A 15171-nucleotide genomic window follows, 5' to 3' on the forward strand; every position below is an offset into this window, starting at 1 on the left:
TCTAGGTTATATCGTTCTTGTGCAGTGACAAGCGGACGTTTCGAATTCAGCCAGCTGTGACAGCTTTTCGTTACTCTGAAACTAGCTGCAAGAGATGTCTGCGCCTTTCCATATTTTTGAGAAAGCGCGCAGGAGGTTGGCTTCTGAGGCATGAAAACCGGTGCCCACAACAAGAGCGTAGCGCACTCCTATGGTCAACACGATCACACTGGGTGGCCCAGGAGAACACCTGAGTACGCGAAGAGTGGGTTGATCCATCGAGAACATCACTTTATAATAAGCTGCAATCAACTTTCAGTGCCGTAAGAATCGTAATTAAAGATAATGCGAGTCTGCGGAAAGAATAGCAAGCCACTGCGAGTCTCTGCGCATAAGCTGATGTTAGGCTTTAAAAGAACCTATGAACGCTGGGCACACGTGAAGTATAAAACAGTGGTAGCTTTAGGACGAAAAGAATCTTCTGCCATCGTAAAAAAAAAACAGTTTTTTTCATCCCTCATCGGAATGTAAAGTAATCCGTTTCCCAAGGACATAAATCTCGTAAACGAAAGTTATTTACCGATATCTAAAATGTCGTCACAAAACATGATTTATGATGGCAATTACAAAGCGTAGTTAGTTTATGAAAACAAATATTCTGAACGCGACCACGCTCGTCCAACGAAAGGGCCCGCATCGATGCGTTTACGCAAAACCATGAAATGTGGACTCTTCAGTATGCCCTAATTGAAGGTAGGCTGCTGCTTATTTAACTAAGGATTAAAAGGTTTAGGGCCGCTTACTTAAAGTAAGTGCACTTGCGCACAGGGTTCATTCTCGCGCCACTGGAACAATTGAAGGCGATGGAGAAAGGCTCGAAATTTGCGGCCACCTCGTTGCACCCGCTGGCGAACACGCTGCGCAGTGTCTTCGGCTGGCGACACAAGCTGAAACAGACCGTGATGAAGAAAACCTGCTCCTCCGAGTACGCCTCCATGACGCGCTGGGACGAGTTACGCGCTCTCTCCTCGAAGGCAGCGTACGCCACCTCGAGCGCCGGCAGCTCCTGGATGCCGTCACCCTCATCTTGGACGGTGCACTCGCTGCGGTTCATAGCCGGGAAGGGCACTGGTTCGTCGAGTAAGTTGCCTTTAGCGTCTACTCGCAGACCGGCGTTGTCGAAGACGCGCACTAACTGTCGCGCAAAATCGAAGCCGATGGTTCCCAGGCGCATGGCGGCGGTGCCGTTGGGCGACGTAAATACGTGCTTGCTTAACGCAGCCACCGACATAAGCACGCTGTTCGTCAGGTAGTCGTACGTGAAGAACGGAAGTCGGTAATTCCGTGGAAGTCGCGGCATTGGGTCGTGAGTGGGCCCGTCTTGATACAAGCGCATCATGTTTTGGCGTGCGTCGATCCAGTATTGGATGAAAGTGTCCTTATGAGGTGAGAAGTTAGCGTAGATGGCTGTCAACACGTCGCTGGTGAGGAAGTCATTCGGCGGCCAGAGCACTGTCGTCAATGTATCGAGCTTGTTCGCAATCAAATTGCGAGTAACATTAGTAAGCGACGATATATTGGCAACCTTATCCAGCGCAACGAGCACCACGTCGGCCAAGTCCTTGTCGATGCTCTTTCGGTCCTCCTCGTCGAAGTTGACGGCCACGTAAAGTGAGGGGACGAGCGGCCCGTACATCTCTTCGACCTCTTGTGCACAGAACATGCGCTGTCGGAGAGCGGCGGCGTCTTTAATACGGTATAAGGCTAGAAAAATGTCGCCGTTGACGAGCGGTGCGAAAACTTGGACAAAGAACCAGGAGATTTGTTGCAGCATTTCCCTTCTGCTGTATTTGCCAAAAAGCTTATCGATGGCCTCAAGGAGCGCCTTGTCGGAGACAGCCACGCTTTCGAAAGTGTCGTATCCAGTGGCACCGTGCGCTCCAGTGGCGATTGTTGAGTCCAGCTGCTCTTTCCACTCCTGCGATGGTATCGCGGGCGTGTGCTGACCTATGTTTCTGACAAGGATCCTTGCGGGCTGTTTGTCAGGGTGCTGGAAGATGAGCGTGAGCTCATGGAAAATGTCTTGCTCTACGGTTGCAATTTTCGAGATTTCGGTGACACTAAGGTCGGATTGTGCACCCCCACTAAATAAAGCGTAGAGCATTTCCCAATATTTCACGTAGTTCTCCCTGCGAATACCTTGCTGATAGATGAACCAGAAAGGCACCATGCCCCCCGCGTTAAGCAGCAGGTCAGTCTTTGAACTAGCCACGCTGAGCAGTGGCCGTGCTTCAAACCAGAGGTTGAGGCGCCAGTTGTAGGCAAGGTCCAACAGCACTCCGAGCGGGTGTACACCTTCGATCGGAGGCTCGGGCCACAGTATCTTTCGCTCTTTGATAAACTGTCGCAGAACGTCCAATCTCTTTTTGTGTTCGCCGTGCATGTTGTCGTCCCTGCAGGCCTCGAAAGCAGCCAGTGCATGCCGACCCGCAGCCAGTCTGACAGCTCCCGCGGAAACTTCGTCCTGCAAAAGGGCTTAGGATGGGCACACTGGGCAGACGAGCGCGCAGTGTCATACAAAAAATGACTTAATGCTGCTTGTCCTGTAAAGCACCGTGCAATATATCATTATTTGTTTGTGGTCTAGTTGGTCTATACTTATTAGGTTGTTATGGGAGAAGAAACAATGTGAAGTAAGAACGATAGAAGAGCGTCGCTTGCAACTAAGGTTATTGAGTAACTACAGGTTCACTTTTTATAGAGAAGGTGCCAACGTGCGCAAACACATTTGCGTCGTACGGTACGGCCACAGAGGTGAAATTGCAAAGATGCATGCCTATTCCAACATACAGTAAAAAGACAATTGTGTTTAGTGCTGCGCATAGCCACAGACGTATCGCTGACACAAATGACGTGTTTCTTTTTGATGCAATACGCCTCCATTAACTCACAGGCCAAGATATTTATGCTTCTGTCGAGTATGTACATGTTAAAGAAACTTGGCTCATACATGCCGGAACCACAGTGCACAGACAAATGTCCAGCATATTGTCGACAGGAAGCTCATGCTGCCTTGCCCTGTCATTAATGCAGTTGCCTGTTGGGCCAATGCCCTCTGAGCATTGAATTTGGCCACACACTTTCCTATCCTGTCATTACTCCATAAAGCTTTGAGTTCTATTACGCTACAATAAAAGCGCCATGCATTCAGGAATATTTAAACAGCATCAAATAGCGGTGTCAAGAGAAGCGGCCGCATACTTTCCCTCCCATGCTGTTAGAATTAACATGGTGGGGACATACAGGAGTGTCAAAGGAGAAAAATATTTACGTGTGTGAAGTTGTGCGTGCGTGCGTGCGTGCGTGCGTCGAACCGCACAAGCACAGTACGATACGGACATGACGAACCGCAGAAGGACAGTACGGTGCACCAGTGGTGAAGAAGGAAGTAGACGAAGAATATAATGGTATTCGGGCAACGATGGTTGTCTCCGTCCGCAACGTCCTATTCGCCTCATACAAGTCGACAAGATAAAGACCTGGCAGCCACCTCATTAGCCTCACATCATCATGCAAGTACTCAACACCACGCCGTGAACCCCGAGGGCACAGCTTCACCACCGACACCGACCAGCATCATGACCGAATCACAGCAAGCCATGGACATACCCTAGTACACCGGATCAGCGGACGATGGGCCCGTGGAAGACTGGTTTCGTCTCCTCGAGCTCCACGCATCCGCTGCATCCTGGTAGGAAAGGGATACGGTCGTCAAGTTCAATGATTACGTCAGCGGTGAGGCATTTCGCTTCTACCTAACCGACATATTTGATAACGATGAGTTGTGGCAGATAATCAAGGAAGAGATGGTAAGTCGATTTAAAGTATACGCTGCAGACCCCCTCATTATCCAACAGCGGGAGGCATTGGAACTAGATCGCCGTAGTCACCCACAGTCTGCACGTAGCGATCATCATCAGTTCCAATCAAAGCCACGTATGACCAGATTCTCGACAACTTTCCCATGTAGTGGTCCTCCCGAGAAGAGGACGCACAAACGCATGCCTTGAACAATGATGACGACCACAGAACCATCTTCACCATCTACGCTCTCGACATTTGACGCGCTCACACCGTCGTCTGGTACGCGCGGCCCGCCACCAGGTGTCTCGTCACGGGGCAATGACGGCTGTCAAACAGCACCCTATCTCAAGCGGAGCTGTTATTTATTGCGATGAAAGGAAGGCAGCATGCTTACTTTCAGGACGAAATAAGAATAAAAGTACCAACACCAACGCACACACCTTACAAAGCGAAGATAATTTGGAGCCATATACACCTAGAGGTCTAGCTGCTTCGCGACTCTCAAGCCTTTTGCGTACTAGACACCTCAACAAGAGGCTGCCAATGCAGAAGCGTCACACGCGCATAGTAGCAACACGAACTGTGGAATTACCGAAGCGCCAATTCATCATGTCGTTGCGGCATCCTCGGAAGGGCCTTCTGATAAGGCTGCCACACTGCACACGCCATCAGACAAATCTCCCAATAAGGAGCAGTGTAGCCGCTGCTCATTCGTCTCTACGTGAATTACGCCAGCACTCAAAGAGATATTCCGATAGATGCGCTACCTCAACAACTGTCGTAAGAACGTCACAAAGATAAGCATCCGCAACTTTAAGAACAACTTCTGTGACACCGAAGAAAAAGACAAAAAGCGTCGCCGAAAGCACAGATACGACGACAAGAAAGACGTCAACGCGCAAGCCCACTCAGCTGAAGCCGAACTCAACGAATACGACATTCTTCCAGCAAAAAATGTCACCGAAGACGGCTTTGGCAGCGATCAAGACGGGACAATTGGGACGAACACAATAGGAAAACTGTAAATGGCGAAACTAAACGTTTATTGGGCTAACTTGTGCGCTCAAAAACACGCTACACTCAAAGAACGGCGACAGCGGCGAACACAGTCGGTGATCGCCTCAAATCTGATCAGCGGGTCAAGCGCGTCGGCTTTTATGCGAGTACATCAGTCATCGAAGGTTCCAGTGTAATCGCTGGTGCCCGTGTGTCTTCCAGAAATTCCCACACCATTCACTTCACGTGATGAAATCAGATCACACAAGGTTCGGTGACAACAGACAGCGGATAGAACAATCAATACCTTTCGAGGAACTTGCGATACGTGCAGGCGCGTACTGCGCTGTGCGATAACATTTGTTAGGCGGCGAAACGTGGTCACCCAATAAAGATTAAAGAATAAAGATTAAAGATAAAGATTAAAGAATTAAAGAATAAAGAAACAAAGATAAAGACGTGTCAATACCCCCTCTTAAAAAGCGTCATCCCGATGCTATGAACATAAGAGAATGAATGAATGTTTGATGTTTAATGGCGCAAGGGCCAAGTATGGCCAAAGAGCGCAATGTCTGTGGTAATGAGTTTGCAGTGTAATTATGATTATTATGAAGTTGGTGTGACGTGGCTGTAAAGGGGCCTTAAAATAGTCGCTCTAAAGTGCGCAAAATCTGTATAACAAAATTATGGCGATGACGTATGACTTGTACTATGAACATTGAGATGCATTTAAAAAGAATAATAATAATAATATTTGGAGTTTTACATGCCAAAACCACTTTCTGATTATGAGGCACGCCGTAGTGGAGGACTCCGGAAATTTTGACCACCTGGGGTTCTTTAACGCGCACCTAAATCTAAGCACACGGGTGTTTTCGCATTTCGCCGCCATCGAAATGCGGCCGCCGTGGCCGGAATTCGATCCCGCGACGACCTCGTGCTCAGCAGCCCAACACCATAGCCACTGAGCAACCACGGCGGGTCATTTAAAAAGAATGATACGATATGTAAAACATATCAGATTACTATAAGAAATGCTCGATCACTACTGCCTCCTTAGAGCCCTTGAAACACAAGCGCCTGGAGGCATGTGCTATACGAAATAGCTATCACAGCAGCATCCTCTGAAGAGAGGAGACACTACGAGCGTGTGGGGCTAATAATATGCAATACAACATCTTTCAGAAAACCTAGGACGGCATTGGTGTCAAGGAGTGGTTCTGGACCGAGTAACTTTACAGGATGAAGGGGGATGTGATGCCGGTATGCTAGGGGAAAATGTTTTTTTCTCTCAGATTCGGCTGCCCGACATTCGAGTAGGACGTGGAGGACGGTCAGCTTCTCCCCGCATCTACCACAGGTTGGAGGATCATTTTCAGTGAGCAAAAAGTTATGCGTGCCGAATGTGTGTCCTATTCTGAGACGACAGAATAAGACATCTGTCCGCCGTGATTTTGTTGCGGAGGGCCAAGAACCTAACTGTGGCTGTATCACGTGCAATTTGTTATTTATTTCTTCAATGGCAGCCCTACAGAAATTCAATACCAAGTCGGCATCCGGACTAGACGGTGTAACGAATAAAACGCTAAGGAACCTGGACGATGAGTCTATAGCTAAGTTAACCGAATATATTAACGAATGCTGGGAGGCTGGGCAGATTCCGCAGCAATGGAGGACGGCAGAAATGGTGTTAATACCTAAACTCGGCAAGCGACTGCAAATTGAGAACTTGAGACCCATATCTCTCACTTCTTGCGTGGGGAAACTCATGGAGCACGTGGTCCTAGCGAGGATAACCACCTACCTCGAAGACTGCGACGCGCTCCCGCCCAAGATGATAGAATTCAGGACAAACCTCTCAGCGCAGGACGCTCTGTTACAACTAAACCATCAGATCATAGACGATTCGGGCAGATCGACAAAGGCAATTCTCGGGTTGGACCTAAGAAAGGCCTTCGATAACGTAACACATGCAACGATACTAGATAGAGTAGGCGAACTAGGACTGGGAAAACGCACGTACGATGATGTACGCAATTTTCTAATGGGCAGAAAGGCAAAGATCACGATAGCCGACCTAGTTTCGGAGGAGATCGAGATAGGCAGCGCAGGTACGCCACAGGGCTTGGTCTTATCACCGATGCTATTCAATCTGGCGCTAATCGGGCTGCCAGCCAAGCTACAAGAAATGGAGGGTCTAAATCATACCTTATACGCTGACGATATCACCCTATGGGTGAGAAACGGAAGTGACGGGCAAATAGAACAAACGCTTCAAACAACGGTCGAAACAATCGAAAAATATCTAGAGGGGACAGGGTTAACATGCTCGCCAGAGAAATCGTAGCTGTTGCTGTACAGACCGACTCGCAGAGGTCGCAAACCAGGCAACTACAGGGAAGATCTCACCCACAGAGAGGAGATACAGTTAAAGGCGGCCCATAGGAAACCCATACCCAAGGTCGATAGGATCAGGGTATTGGGGCTCCTCATTGAAGCCAAGGACAACAATGGAGAAACCTTCAGAAGACTGGAGGGAACTGTAGCGCAAATCATGATGCTAATCAGAAGCATAACAAATAAACATAGCGGGATGAAGGAGGAAAACACGATCAGGTTAATAGAGGCTTTCGTAATAAGTAGAATGGTATACGTAGCGCCGTACTTAAAATGGCAGGTCGCGGAAAAGATTAAACTAGAATGCCTCATTCGGAAAATATACAAACTAGCCATAGGACTACCAATCAGCGCCAGCACGGACAAGTCGCTGCAATTAGGCCTACACAACACGATAGACGAGCTCATTTAAGCGCAATGTACGGCACAATATGAACGCCTCTCTAAGACTAGAGCAGGCAGACACATCCTAGAGAGATTAGACACAGCTTACCACACACAGCACGGTGTCAAGGTGGACATCCCGAGAGAGACGAAGGAAAGATTGGTAATGCCTCGCATACCAAAGAACATGCACCCAGAACACAATAAGGACAGAAGAGAGAGCAGAGCGAAGCAAATATAGAAGAAATTCGGCAGCGACAAGGACGCAGTGTTCGTAGACGCGGCTCGATACAGTCGCAGACGGGGGTTTATGGCAGCCGTAATCGATAGGGAGAAACGGTGCAAGACGTGCGCGACGATACGCACCACAAGTAACGAGATAGCTGAAGAAGTAGCCATAGCGCTCGCAGTACCTCAGACTAACGCAACCGTGATCGTCAGCGACTCTCAGACGGCCATAACAAACTTTGCCAACGGCCAAATTTCCCCGGAGGCACTACGCATTCTTCCTACAGGAGGCCAAATTTACAAAAGAAAGATATACATCACCTGGACACCCGCTCACACCCTCGCGGAGGACGGCAACAACGAGGCGGCACACGACGCGGCTTGATGGGTAACGGACCGAGCCGCAGTCACAAGTGACGCCCCGACACCCTCCGGACGTGACGGTGTGGTAGGTAGCCGCTTGGCTCGATGCATTAGGCGAAGCTCGAGGAGTGAGACATGCATTTCATCACTAAGCTCCATCACACGCAGCGAGTAAGGCTGTTTTACGGAGGGACGATTGCGAAAGAGCGCAGCATATGTCATATCGTTAACTGTATTAAAACACGGATGTTGAGGATTAGAGTGGACTTTCAGAAAATATGTTTCGCTGAAGTATGTTCTCTGCAGATGAAGTGACCACTCATTTGATTCTACATACAAACTTTCAATGGGACTTGTTCTGAAAGCGCCCGTGGCCAGTCGGATTCCTAGATGGTGGACTGGATCTAGCATCTTTAGCGCGCTCGGGGCGACAGAATGATAGATCACGGCACCGTAGTCCAACCGTGATCGAATGAGGCTCTTGTATAGATTCATTAAACATTTGCTGTCGCTGCCCCATGTTGCGTGGGATAAGACTTTCAGTAAGTTCATTGTTTTTAAGCATTTGACCTTGAGATACTTTATATGTGGAATAAAAGTTAGGCCCAAACAATGAAACGTTTCTTTCCTTCCAGTGCTTCCTAACCTTACGTGAGGCCTCCTTACAGCAAAGGACCGATGGAGGAAGCAAGCGTACTCAGAAAACTCCCTTCACCCGTCCTCACGTAAGGAGCGGCTGCCGCATGCCTGGGTTCGAGATTATCTCTTCAAAGCTTTACGCGAACACCATTATTCTAAAGAAATGTTGTATCGTCGCACAATATTTAAATTGAAGAGCTAATATAGAGAAGCGTGGACGCTTTCTTCTAGTTTTGTTTACTAAACTTAAGAAAAGTAGCGCATTACAGTGCAAAACTTGATGTGCTCCAGCAACGCTGGCACGCCGGCGTCGTGCAACGCCTAGCAATGCCTAGCAACGCTTCCATGCCACGCGCGTGACTGAAACGAAACATGCGTGTCTGACATGCCTGGCAAGACGCACCGTGCTCGCGCTTCTCCGCAGGTGGGCAACAGCGCGCATGCGCAAGCAAACATCACGTGGTTAAGCAGTGAGGTGAAGTGCTCGTTCAGGGCCAGGAGCGGCGTAAGGACGCATGAAGGTAGCTTTGGAACTACCTTATGCTGAGGAAGCACCAAGGAAGCCTTCACCGAGGGCCCCTCAGTAAGGAAGCTTTCAGAGTGACATAAGGTAGCCTCACCACAATCAAGGCTTCCTTACTGAGGTAAGGAAGTTTTCATTGTTTGGCCCTTAGTTTAGAATCAAGTATGATGCCTAAGAATTTGTGTTCTTTGTTCACAGGTATTCGCTGACCATACGTTTCGATACTGGGATCTGCAATGAACCCTTTGTTTCTCGTGAAAAGCACGCAAGAACTCTTGTTGGGGTTCACTTTAAATCCGTTTTCGTCTGCCCATTTGGACACTTTGTTCAAGCCCTGTTGTACTTGCCTCTCACATACTGTAAGGTTGCAGGATTTGAGACCTATCTGTATGTCGTCTACGTACACAGAATAAAAAATGGCTGGCGGTAATGAAGCACGAAGGGTGTTCATTTTCACGATAAAGAGCGTGGAGCTAAGCACAGCTCCTTGAGGTGCACCAGTTTCTTGTATAAAAGGTCGCGACAATACATTGTCGATCATAACGCTGAAGGTACGTTTGGACAAATAGCTTTCTAGTATATTTAACATATTTCCACGAACGCCCATTTCCGATAAGTCTCGCAAGATCCCGTATCGCCACGTTGTGTCATACGTCTTTTTATATGGAGAAATATCGACAAGAACTGTTTATGTATAAATGCTTCCTGGATATTTCCTTCAATACATATAAGACGATCTGTTGTGGAGCGCCCTTCTCTGAAGCCACACTGATAGGGATCAAGCATTTTGCTCTGTTCAAGGAAATGAATGAGTCGCCGATTAATCATTCTTTCAAATACCTTACAGAGGAAACTTGTGAGGGCTATCGGGCGGTAACTTGCGACTGAAGAAGGATCTTTGCCTTGTTTCAAAACAGGGACCACAATGGCTTCTTTCCATGCAGTTTGTAGGTATCCTGCAGCCCAAATGGTGTTGAAAATTGTGAGTAGTGTAACTTGGGTGTGAATGTGTAAGTTTTTTATCATTACGTACATGATTCTGTCAGATCCCGGTGCAGAGCTATTGCATGCGCTCAAGGCAGCTCTCAACTCGGCAATACTAAAAGGACAGTTGTACGGTTCATTCTGTCGACACTTTCTTATGAGCGGCTTACATTCTTCTATTTGTTTATATTTCAGAAAGGATTGCGAATAATGGTTTGAACTTGACACACTCTCAAAGTGCTCCCCAAGTGAGTCTGCCTGATCTTGCAGTGTAACGCCCTGTGTATTTACCAGAGGGAGTGAATATGTTTGTCGCCTTCTAATCCTATTAACCCTGTTCCAGGCTTTGGCCTCATCTGTGAACGAGTTAATACTCGATAAAAACTTCTGCCAACTTTCTCTTCTGGCCTGTCGGCGGGTTCTCCTGCCTTGGGACTTTACTTTCTTAAAGTTGATAAGATTCTCTGCAGTAGGGGCAGCGCATAGCACCCCCCACGCTTTGTTTTGTTTCTTACGAGTAATCCTACATTCGTCGTTCCACCACGGGACACGCCGTCTGCATGCCAAGCCACTTCCTTCACATATGCATTTAGATGCGGCATCTATAATGAAGGCTGTAAAATACTGCACAACAGCATTTATTGCTAAATAAGACATGTCAGCCCATGAGATACATGTGAGCGTTCGAAATTTCTCCCAATCGACTGTATCAATCTCCCACCTAGGAGCCTGTGGAGGATATTCATTTTCTCTAGATGTTCCTAGTAGTATGGGGAAGTGGTCGCTGCCGTAAGGGTTGTTGGTAACTTCCCATTCAAGTTCAGGCAGTATAGATGGGGAAACTATGCTAAGATCTATTGAAGAAAAGGTTGTGTTTGCAAGAGAGTAATATGTGGGTTCCTTCATATTCAGCAAGCACGCACCACAAGAAAAAAGGAAATGTTCAACAAGACGTCCTCGCGCATATATATACGAGGGTCGCCCCACAGGTAGCTGTGTGCATTGAAATCGGAAAGAACAACATAAGGTTCCGGCAATTCATCTATAAAGGATTGAAATTCATGTTTGTTTTATTTGTAATGTGGGGGTATGTAAAGCGAGCAAACAGTGATAAGTTTGTTTAGCAGAACAACTCGAACCGCCGCTGCTTCAAGGGCCGTTCGTAGCTGTAAATGTCGACACGCTATGCTTTTTTGAATTACAATGGCAATCACCGCCCGATGATGCGACAGCATCATCGCGATCTTTACGAAAAGTAACATACTGTCGAAGAAAGTTTGCGTGTTTTGGTTTTAAGTGTGTTTCCTGTAAACACAGCACCTTTGGATTGTGTTAATGGATAAGTTCTTGTACATCATCAAGGTTTCTAAGAAGACCTCTGACGTTCCATTCAATTATTTGTGTATCCATAGTTAAAGTAAATTGCTGCTGTGTATACAGAAACAGAAGTGATGCATTAGATTACAGAGCACTTTTGAGGCCCTGTAACCGGGGTTTTGCCTTTTCTGAAGCGTTCGAGGGAGCCTCGCCACTCCTTAGGCGCTTGATTCGCCGTGAGGATAGGTGTTGTGTCCATTGCCTCTTGTGAGGCACCGTGCACGCGCTCTTGCGAGCGAGAAGGTTTTTGAGAGAGTCTCACCTCGGAAGGCGCCGACCAGCCCGGAGGTCAATGGGGCTCCCTGTGGAATTTGGCTGCGCCGGCTGTTGCCAGCGCTGGAAGGGGCCGAGGAGGCTGAGGCAGCCTCGGCTGTGTCTATTTTCGGGGCCACTATCGGTCCTGCGGGATCGCTGCGTGTAGCGCAAGTTGCCGCAGATAACTCTTGTGGGGGCGGCAACCCAAGGGTAGCCTGGCCTGTTTGATGGTTGGATGTAGTAGGCTTACCTACTTGCACCCTTGGGGCAGGAGCCAAAGGTACCTGCTCGGTGCACGCGGGCTGGGCACTTGGGATTGGCCGCTGCGACGCTGCCCCCCGACGCGCCGCAACAGCATAAGGTGTGCTGTAGAAAGGTGAGCACCTCGTACGGGCTTCCTCAAACGAATTGTTTTCTTTGACTTTGAGGGTGAGTTTTTCTTTTTCTTTCTTCCAGTTCGGACAGGAGCGTGAGTAGGCTGGATGGTCACCACTGCAGTTCACACAGTGAGGTGTGCCACTGCAGTTGTCGGAGGGGTGGCCCTGGAGTCCACACTTTGCACAAGTTATTTGACCACGGCAGCTTTGCGTGCCATGGCCGAACCTCTGACATTTGAAACACCGTCTAGGGTTGAGGATATATGGTCGCACATTGGTGTATCCTGATGTGTCCATTGAACCTGATGTATCCTGTTTCGATGGTTTCTGGCAGTACGCTGGATGCAAATGTTAGGACAAGATGCTTCGTGGGGATTTCCTTGTTGTCTCGTCTAAGTATAATACGCTTTACATCAGTGACATTTTGTTCTTTGCACCCTTAAAGGAGTTCAGCTTCTGTTAAGTCTAGGAGTTAAGTCCCTGTGAGCTATTCATTGTTCGGTGTTTAACAGAAATTGGTATGTTACCAAATGTCACAAGACTGCCAAGCTTCTCGTACTGATGTTTCTGAGGGATCTCAAGCAGAAGGTCCCCGCTAGCCATTTTCGTTACTTTATAACGTGACCCTATGGCTTCGGTTGAAGATTTTGCAACGATGAAAGGGGAAATGAATCTGGCCTGTTTTTCGGAGTTCTCGCTGTGCACAATATGGTATTTCGAATATGTCTCTCTTGTTCTGTTGCAGCATGTGGTTAGGTCAGCGGTGCGTCCCCTCTTTTGAGGGTGACGATCAAATATACGGGGAAATGCGGGTGCTCCCATAATACTTTCTTTTCTTTTCGGCGGCAATGGTGGCCACCCACCACGGAGCTCAACTTGGGGACGCTGCAGCACTTAACGGGTAAGGCTGCAGGCGCCAACCGTACATTGCCACTATAACCTAATATATTATACCCAAGAAAGGGCACATACACTGCTAGCATGTCGGCCAGGGTCTTATTCCGGCGCTCCGTAAAACCATTCGTCTGCGGGTAGTAGGCAGTTGTCCTCTTTTGGCTAAATTGTCTGGCTGTATTGCAGAATGGCTTGGGTGAGCTCCGCTGTAAAGGTCGTTCCTCTGTCGGTGATGCGGATTTCTTGGGCGCCATGTCGCAGCAGGATGTTCTCGACGAAGAATTTCGCCACTTCTGCTGCACTACCTTTCGACAGAGCTTTCGTTTCAGCGAAGCGGGTGAGGTAGGCCGTCTCCATGACTATTCACTTATTTCTGGATGTTGAGGTCGGAAAGGGCTCCAACAAGTCCATCCCGATCTGCTGAAATGGTGGGCATGGAGGCTCGATCGGCTGTAGTAATCCCGCTACCCTTCTCGGTGGTGTCTTGCAACCCTGACAGTCTCGGCATGCCTTGACGTAACGGGCGACGTCGGTGGTCAGGCGCGGCCAGTAATACTTTTCCTGTACCCTCGATAGTGTTCGAGAGAATCCGAGGTGCCCAGCGGTCGGATCGTCATGTAGGGCGTACAGTACTTCTGGACGCAGCATTGAGAGAACAACAAGAAGGTAGTTGGAGCGGACTGGTGAGAAGTTCTTTACGAGCAGGTTGTTGTGAAGCAAGAAGGAAGATAATCCTCGCCTAAATGCCCTAGGGACAACGTCGGTGTGCCCTTCCAAATACTCGACGAGGCTTTTAAGCTTCGGGTCTGCACCTTGATGTTCAGCGAAGACTTCCGCGCTTATTATTCCAAGGAAAGTGTCATCATCCTCGTTATCTTGCGGCGCCGAGTCAATGGGGGCGCGTTATAGGCAATCAGCATTGGAGTGTTTTCGTCCGGACTTGTAGGTTGCAGTGATGTCATATTGTTGCAGTGTGAGGCTCCACCACACCAGCCATCCTGAAGGGCCCTTTAAGTTCGCTAGCCAACACAACGCGTGATGCTCGCTGACGACGTTGAATGGTACAAAATGATGTACAGCGCGAAGGACAAGGACCGCGAGAGAGGACATACACAGCGCAGTGTATGTCGTCTCTCGCAGCCCTTGTCCTTTGCGCTGTACGTAATTTTTTATCGTGAATTACCAACTAGCACAAGCAACTACTCTAGTAGACTTTGAATTACATGCAATAGAGGCAAGGGCGAAATTTTGCAGTGTAGCCGAAACGATGCCGCGGCATTTCTTTTTAGTCCTAGAACAATTGCCTTCCGCTTTTGACAGCGACCGGCTAGCGTAAGCTATCACCCTTTCAAATCCGTCTTTCCTCTCGGCTAGGACGTCACCGAGGTAGAAGCTACTGGCGTCAGTGTGGATTTCTGTATCGGTGTCGTGTTGAACATGATTTTAAGGTCCGTGAATTTGCGACAAAAACTGAATTGTTTAGAATGTCTTTCTTTCCTAAAACCTAATGGAATAGACTGCCGAGTGATGTTGTGAGGGTTGAATCAAATGATGCTTTCTTTTTGATCTTGTAGATTGTAGATGTGCATTGCTAAGGGCTTTGCCTTTTTTTCCGTTTTTTTTTCGTTTCTCCTCTTTTGTTATCACATTTAACACTGTACAGGAGCAGAGGTGTCGTATGTATTTCTTCTTGTACCCCCCCCACTGCAATGCCTTGGCGCTGTGGGTTCCTTAATAAATAAATAAATAAATAAATAAATAAATAAATAAATAAATAAATAAATAAATAAATAAATAAATAAATAAATAAACACCTTTCTGCTAGAGACCAAGACAATCATGAGGTGTGTTAACAAATGATAGTTTATTGAACATGCCGAGTAAATGCTGTTCGACAAGCAATAAATCGAA

At 47.9% G+C, this 15171-nt stretch overlaps 1 protein-coding gene across 2 annotated transcripts in view; it reads right to left on the reverse strand.

Annotated features, from left to right (window-relative positions):
* Positions 1-564: 564 nt before the first annotated feature.
* LOC135914938 (endothelin-converting enzyme-like 1) overlaps positions 565-15171 on the reverse strand; it is a 100265-nt gene continuing 85658 nt past the window's right edge. For both annotated transcript variants that reach the window (XM_070528218.1, XM_070528217.1), the window contains exon 5: positions 565-2503. In XM_070528218.1, the coding sequence (XP_070384319.1) occupies positions 779-2503 (1725 nt within the window). In that variant the 3' untranslated portion in view covers positions 565-778. The remainder of the gene's footprint in view (positions 2504-15171) is intronic.

The sequence above is a fragment of the Dermacentor albipictus genome, unplaced genomic scaffold (genome assembly GCF_038994185.2).
Source record: "Dermacentor albipictus isolate Rhodes 1998 colony unplaced genomic scaffold, USDA_Dalb.pri_finalv2 scaffold_11, whole genome shotgun sequence".
Taxonomy (NCBI): domain Eukaryota; kingdom Metazoa; phylum Arthropoda; class Arachnida; order Ixodida; family Ixodidae; genus Dermacentor; species Dermacentor albipictus.